General features: G+C 53.3%; 3 protein-coding genes across 3 annotated transcripts; 2 read left to right on the top strand and 1 right to left on the bottom strand.

The window, feature by feature from the left end:
* Positions 1-2992: 2992 nt before the first annotated feature.
* Positions 2993-3520, top strand: VTN31DRAFT_799 (uncharacterized protein; the record flags this gene model as incomplete). The annotated part of the gene is made up of 1 exon (XM_069408342.1): positions 2993-3520. One exon carries the CDS (start codon positions 2993-2995, stop codon positions 3518-3520), a length of 528 nt encoding a protein of 175 aa, XP_069263655.1.
* Positions 3521-3880: 360 nt separating this feature from the next.
* VTN31DRAFT_798 (uncharacterized protein) lies at positions 3881-5633 on the top strand (the record flags this gene model as incomplete). Its single annotated transcript, XM_069408341.1, has 3 exons — positions 3881-4105; positions 4172-4789; positions 4842-5633. The coding sequence occupies 3 exons, from the start codon at positions 3881-3883 to the stop codon at positions 5631-5633; spliced, it is 1635 nt and encodes a 544-aa protein (XP_069263654.1).
* A 140-nt stretch (positions 5634-5773) lies between these two features.
* Positions 5774-7168, bottom strand: VTN31DRAFT_797 (uncharacterized protein; the record flags this gene model as incomplete). The annotated part of the gene is made up of 5 exons (XM_069408340.1): positions 5774-5831; positions 5888-6569; positions 6634-6811; positions 6890-7020; positions 7075-7168. 5 exons carry the CDS (start codon positions 7166-7168, stop codon positions 5774-5776), a joined length of 1143 nt encoding a protein of 380 aa, XP_069263653.1.
* Between the last annotated feature and the right edge of the window lie 163 nt (positions 7169-7331).

Genomic DNA, 7331 nt, shown 5'->3' with positions numbered 1-7331 from the left:
CCGGCCTCATGTCCTCAACAGAAGGCGTGACTCCTCCCAACAGAAGAAGGACCAAAAAAGAAGGTGCACCACCCAGTTCAGGTCGGTTCCTGCCATTTTGCTCTTTTCCCGTTAGCTTCGGATTATTAATTGTTCCTCCATTGCTCTTTCGCGGTTGCGTTTTCTCTGTCAATTTCCGTTGCCATTGACTGACCTGCTGGGCTTAAAACCAGAGCTTCTACTCGATCCTACGAGGATTACTACTACTAGTAGTTACATGATGGCAGCTCCTCACTCGACTTCCCTGCGCGCCCTCCGCGCTCTTTCCCAACAGTACACTTCCGCAACCACCCTCTACTGCCGCCGGAGATTGCACATCACCGGCGCTTTCTCCGCGCAGCCCGTCGACGGCTCCGACAAGACCACCTTGTATGCGAGCCGCACCCTGGCCGACCTCAAGGCTGAGTGCGAGCGCCGTTCTCTGCGAACGAGCGGCACCAAGGCCGAGGTATGCCTCTCCAACCGCAGTGTCCGGACTATCGAACCACTGGCTGACCCCTCAATTCGCAGCTGATTGACCGATTGATCAACTATGACCTGCTCCAATCGCGTGCTTTTAGCATTGCCAGGCGCCGGATTGACGGGAATGCTTTCCGAGGGTAAGCTCCACACTGATTTCGCAGCCCTCGCGACATCAGAAACTAAACAAAGCTGTAGACCGTCGGAAACCCGCCACGTCAACACATCGCGCGCCAGCAAGGCCGTCAATGACTCGTCAACCGTCGATTTTGTTTACTTCCCCAACCTGCGCGAGGAGCCGGAGGACCCCTACAGCCTGCAGCCGCGCATGCCGATCCCGCCCGATGCTGCCCTGAGCTACGGCCGTTCCTCGGCTTCCTCCTCATCAGCCATGAAGCCGGAGATCCACGCCGTGTCCGAGATCGCCTCGGATACGTCGGCCAGCCCGATGACCGAGGTGGTCGATAATCATGCCGTCGACATCGACCCCTTCCGTCTCACCGAGACGGTCGGTCGGTCTCGAGACGGGGAACATCACCAGCGGCAGAATGGCGCCCGGCAATCGAAGCAAAAGGGCATCATCGGAGAATTATGGAGTGGGATGGTCGAGGATCTGCTGGGCAAAGGCAGTGAACAAGCGCGAAAATGACCCCATGCTGAATGGCGCGCTTATTGGCTATTCATAACTATTAGCAGTCTGTAACTCAACTATGACTGTATAATCTTGGAATTATTGTGGGCGATTACGCCGGATATCTTTATAACCATAATCATACAGTTCCATTCGGTATAATCATCGTGTATCTAGGCATTACTAGATACGCAAACCAAGGGCGATCGTCAATCAGGAGGAAGCATGTTGTATGTACAAGTCAGGTCGAATACCAGACAATGCCATGACTCCGACGCCCATTCCCTCAAACATAATCCATCCCAAAGACATAACCTTGCTCGTAAGAATGAACGCATGACAACATAAAGAGCACACAGTACAAATCCAATAGTGCAGAATGCACAAGGTCAACCCAGAACCGCTGCCAGGATGATGATCGCCAGAATCACCGCCAGAATGATCAACAAGCAACACATCTTATTCCGCGCGTTCTTCTGGTAGCGGCTCGCGCTGCGCAGCTCCACGTTGGCGCCGCGCGTGTCCCGGGTGACGTTCTGGACATTCTCGCTGATAATGTCCAGCTGCCCTCCTTGCTCGTGCACGATGTGCGCGACGTCGCGGAACAGCTCGTTGAGCTCGCTGAAAAGGCGAAATCAAATCCAAGGTTTTCACGTACGATAGTCCTTGGCTAATTGAATGGCATTTCTTGATTCCTGAAGATCTGACCCTGTAACCATAAATTTTGTGCAGCCGACTGCTCGGGCTCGTTCGATAATATCCGCCAAATCGTCCTCATGGACCTGCTTGCCGTGGTAGTTGCCCCGAAATACCGGGTCTCCGAGATTGATTCCGATCTGGCAGATTCAACGAGAGCTGTCAACGGTCCATCATCGACAAATGCCGGCATTGTCATTCATAGAGTGTAGACGCACATCGACGTATCTTAATCGCGGGGCAGTTTCCGTCATCTTGGCAGTTGCGATCTGGGAGAAGTCTGATCGATTCACTCTGAGGTCTCGCTGGAATCTATTTGTTCTCCGGAACTCGCCGCTTTGGTATAGGACTGTGCCGATATGAAGTCACCATCCGGTCCCTAAATCACGTGAATTTTCATAAATTTAGTTAAGAGGAATATGACTACTAATCCTAGAGCTCTTTATCACGTGTTTGTCACCTAGGTTATTAGTCATCCATGGGGGTCAATCCGAGCCCGAATCAAACCCTCTCCAATCCACTTTGGCCCGGCTCAGCCACGCAGACTGGTTCTGATTTGCGATGGATTTGGTGCTGTCCGCTGTGCTCAGACAGATCTCTGACGCCTTTATATGATAACGAACTATTTGAGTCAAGCCCCAAATGTTCGTTGAATCCAGGCACGTTTATATCCACGCCCAGTATGCACCCTGCGCGGCGTTGGAAAGCAACAACAACAACAAATCACCGACTCCAAGATTGAGGTCGTACTCCGTCCTCCGTGCTCCGGACAGATTGAGATCGCGAGATTTTCCTCTTCAATTGGTTTATGATCGTGAATTCTCATCTGTTCTCTTTTGATTGGTAGTCTAGGGCTATCTCCGATCACAGATTCATAGTAGTCATCGAATCATCGACTATCAGTTATCATTGAGTCATTGTGGGCATGTGGGCTTGAGGTTTGCGAGTACTCGAATGCGCCACGGTGTTTGTTGACCATGGGTTTATCAGCAAGGTCTTCCCTCTCTCATTTGTACTTCGTACGCCGTTTGAGAACTTGTGAATGAGACTGTATGCCCTTGCCAGTGCACCTGCACTCAAGGAAAAAAGGGGCAAAAGCTGTCCTTAGCATTGTGTCTGTCAATCTTGATTGTTCGACATCGCCTTTTCGTCCATCATGGTCAGACGATGAAAGTCCGTCTGGCCACTGTCGAGGACGCCGCGGCTTGCGCCGCGATCTACGCCCCCTATGTCACCGACACCGCAATCACATTCGAGATGGTCCCGCCCACGCCGGAGCAGATGGCCGAGCGGATCGCGGCGGCGAATCGCACCCACGCATGGCTTGTCCTCGAGGACCCTGCCGACGGCGGCCGGGTGGTTGGCTATGCCTATGCTGGCCCGTTCAGCGCGCGACCTGCGTACCGTTGGGCCTGCGAGACCAGCGTCTACCTCGAACCCGGACGACGGCGAACTGGCGGTGGGCGAGCCCTCTACGAGGCGCTCTTCACGCGTCTCATCGAACGGGGTTACCGGACCGTCATTGCAGGCATGACCCTGCCCAACGAGGCGAGCGAGGGTCTACACCAGTCGTTCGGGTTTGAAATGGTCGGCATCTACCGCCGCATCGGCTGGAAAGACGGCCAGTGGCACGTGGCCATGATGCAGCGGATGCTCACTGAGGACGCGGCCGATCCGCCCGCCGAGCCGATCTAGAGCCGACACGGCCTCAGACGAGCCGGGCCATACCACCTATCCGGTGGTTCTGATCCGCTTCCTGGCCATACTGCAGGCAACCTGCTGCCTTTGCTTTACGGTCTTGGGGTCACCCCAGCATTGGATGCTCGACGACAAAAGCGCACGGCAATCGAGCCACACACCAGAATGAGGGGAGGAGGGAAATTACGATCATTGAAGGGACCATTGGCGTAGGCGGAAGGTGCGGCCCTGGACAATGTTTCCTCTTGTTCAAAAAAAGTGTAGAATTAGACACTTCGCTCACCATCCGTTAAGTTTGACTCTTTCCTTGTTGACTCGTCATGAATGGTGAGTTCACTGACCTGGTGGTCTTCATCCATGGCTCTCGATGTATTGCCAGAGCAGTATTTGCTGGCAAGTACGACAGCAACGCTCTGGATCTCAGAGTGCGGTATGGTCTTTTGCAGCCTCGAGTACCTTGCCGGTCGTAAAAGCCTTTGGATTTATCCTGGCCAAAACATTATTCTTGATATTATCATCCGACAAGGGCGTAGAGCGATTGGTTTGGTGGATGAGCAAGCCATTACTTCGGACATCCAATCGGTGAGAAAACGTCATCGCGTGTGTCCTCTCGCGTGTGTTTGCTAAGTTTTTCTTCTTCTTCTCCAGGTGCTTTCTGATGTGGGCCTGCTGGTGTCATTGGATCAGCCCAAAGCGGTCTTGCACTCGCAGGATGCCACAACGGCGCATATCTCGCTCTCCTTGCGAAAAACTCTCAGTCAATCGCCAAAGTTACTGCGAGGCAGGATCCCTCGCTCAGTCCGTGCCATTGACACAGCCGATCCGCAGCCTCCTGCGGGCATCAAGAGGGCGCGGTTGATGAGGTTAGAGTTAGCAATTGATTTCTTTGACTGCACTTTGCTCGCCAGTTATCTCCCAAGTTCCTGTCCCGGTGCAGAGAATTTCGAGATTATGCTCGGGGACCAAGAAATTGACAAGGATGGAATTCCCTTGCCCGTAGACCTAAACTCCCCAATCCTAGAAGGCAGGTCACTCGTCATGCGCACAGACTGGGAGGAGTCCGCGCCCGGCCTACCCTACGGAGGCCAAGATGATCAGGCCGAAACATCTGATCAGCATCCATGGATTTCACACTTGATCCACTATACTGTGCGAAACCTCTTATCAGAGCCAACGAAAGACTATGTTCCGAAAGAAATCATCGAAGTGCATCAAGGTACACTTCCAGACGTTGCACCGACGATATTCCGTCCAAATCATCGCGATGTGAGTGAGTCTCGGGCGTGATTGCTGGACTGCCAGCTAATCTCAACAACAGAACATTCGCCATCGGGCGGGGTTTCTACCAGGGGTGGCAAGGTCAATGGAGTCTATGTTACGGTTGACTTCTTCTCCGGCCCTGAAGCATTTATTAGAGGCGGCCAAAGACAGCGCGCGTGAGCAATTCGAACTTGATCCGAGATCCGACAATCGTGACAACCTTCGATCGCTGATAAAATGTATCTTGTGGACAAGTCTTCAGAGGTGGAAATACAAGGATCGAGACGTCAAGAGAGATCAGCTTCAAGAATCCGCCATTGATGATGATTCATCCCTGCTCGACGAACCGTCTGACCTGGAGCAAGAACAAGACGGCTTGGTTTTCCCTATTGAAGATGAGACCAGCCAGGACGTAGTCAGCATGGACGAGATTGCCGAAGAAAGATCATGGAAAGACTGCTCCTCATCATATCACTGTGGGTTTGCGCGGAGTGAAATCGGGACTGTTGTTTCATCAATATCCGAGCCTGACTTGGACGGGGACAGCATCAAGGTAAAGAGCGCATACGACGAGCTCAACCTCGATCAGGACGTCATTGACTCGAACGAGGCATCTTCAACTAAAAGTGAGCTGATGGACTTTCCTTCGATTATGTTCGAAGGCCTTAACGGCGTATACCCTGCTTGTCCTTGGAGCGAGTCATCGTCGCATGGCTTCTCTCCACTCATGGAAGATGCCAATTCGGTCAGACCACCGTCAGAACCCAGCTCTGGGCAGGAGATGTTCCCGGAGGAGCCAGAGGACGTGGATGTCCTCAGGTCTGATGACGACATGTTTTTCGAAGATTGATGACTATGGTCAGATTCCGACTGTATTTCGTCGCATATAACGACAGAAAATTTCGAGATCTCATCGAAGGAATCACTGATAGTCTATTCAAGTCATCAGATCATGATCTATCTTGTAAAGTTAACTAACAAACATGATGATTATTGCGAATTCGTATCCTCTCCAAGGCCAAACATCTTGATTGAATTCCTGTATGCCCTGCGGAGAGTCAGCGTCAAACACAATCGGTCTGATTCATGGGCAAGTTAACTTACGCTTCACAAACCTCCTCCACGGAAATCCCCTTCACTTTGGCAATGACATGCGCAACATGTACGATTGCAACCGGTTCATTCCTGCCCTTCACCATGCAGCCCTTTGTCCATCTCTCCTTCTTGACCGCCTTGGGCAACGGAGGCGCATCATGCAGGAATTTCGACCCCGCATGAGAGGGGCGAATCTCGCACCAGGGCCCGTCCGTCTCGATCTGAATCCGATCGAGCGGAATCTCGCGCACGACGGCCAAGTTCTCTTCCGTCTTGAGACTGCAGCCGTTGACACCGATGTCGAGACCCAGTGCGACGAGGCGCTTCATCTCGTCGAGCGTGCCGGTGAAGCTATGCACGAGGCCGGACTTGGGCAGCTGCGGGAGCCGCGGTGCCAGGAGGCGTTCAAAGTCGGCGGCGGCCGCGCGCGAGTGCAGGAAGAGCGGCAGCTTGAGCTCCGTGGCGAGGTCGAGCTGCGCCGAAAATGCGTGGAGCTGCTGCTCCTTGCTGGCGAAATGTAGACGGTCGTAGTCGAGTCCGAACTCGCCAAAGGCGACGCAGTGGCCGGAGGCGCGGGCCTCCTGCGCCAGAGTGCGCAGGTCGGAGATCAGTTGTGCGGTTCCGCCGGGGTGTGTCTCGAAGAGCTTGGCTTGACAAGGGTGCACGCCGACTGTGGCGTAACATGTGCCGGCTGTCGATGCGAATTTGTCAGGGTCGCTGCGAAAGGCGAAATCAAATCCAAGGTTTTCACGTACGATAGTCCTTGGCTAATTGAATGGCATTTCTTGATTCCTGAAGATCTGACCCTGTAACCATAAATTTTGTGCAGCCGACTGCTCGGGCTCGTTCGATAATATCCGCCAAATCGTCCTCATGGACCTGCTTGCCGTGGTAGTTGCCCCGAAATACCGGGTCTCCGAGATTGATTCCGATCTGGCAGATTCAACGAGAGCTGTCAACGGTCCATCATCGACAAATGCCGGCATTGTCATTCATAGAGTGTAGACGCACATCGACGTATCTTAATCGCGGGGCAGTTTCCGTCATCTTGGCAGTTGCGATCTGGGAGAAGTCTGATCGATTCACTCTGAGGTCTCGCTGGAATCTATTTGTTCTCCGGAACTCGCCGCTTTGGTATAGGACTGTGCCGATATGAAGTCACCATCCGGTCCCTCTCATGCGACTCCCGCTCGTACCTCTTGCTGGACACGCTGACGTGGACACAGGCCGGAAAAACGGTTGCAGGAATGACCCGGTACCTAGTCGTGATGCCCTGCCGCCTGAGAGCATCGGTGATTACGTCGTGATTGTCCCGTGCAGGCCTAGAGGCACGATGCGGCGGGAATCTGAACCTCGACAGCTACGAGGCGTTCAGAGCGGACGCCAGACAAGTTTGTTTCGATTTTAGGGCTAACCCTGGATTATTTCCGCCGTATTTGATTGGTGCAAAGAT

This window comes from Thermomyces dupontii, assembly GCF_041956625.1.
Source record: "Thermomyces dupontii strain NRRL 2155 unplaced genomic scaffold VTN31scaffold_1, whole genome shotgun sequence".
NCBI lineage: Eukaryota > Fungi > Ascomycota > Eurotiomycetes > Eurotiales > Trichocomaceae > Thermomyces > Thermomyces dupontii.
The sequence above is the reverse complement of the archived record's forward strand: the minus strand, read 5'-3'. Positions and strand labels throughout refer to the sequence as shown.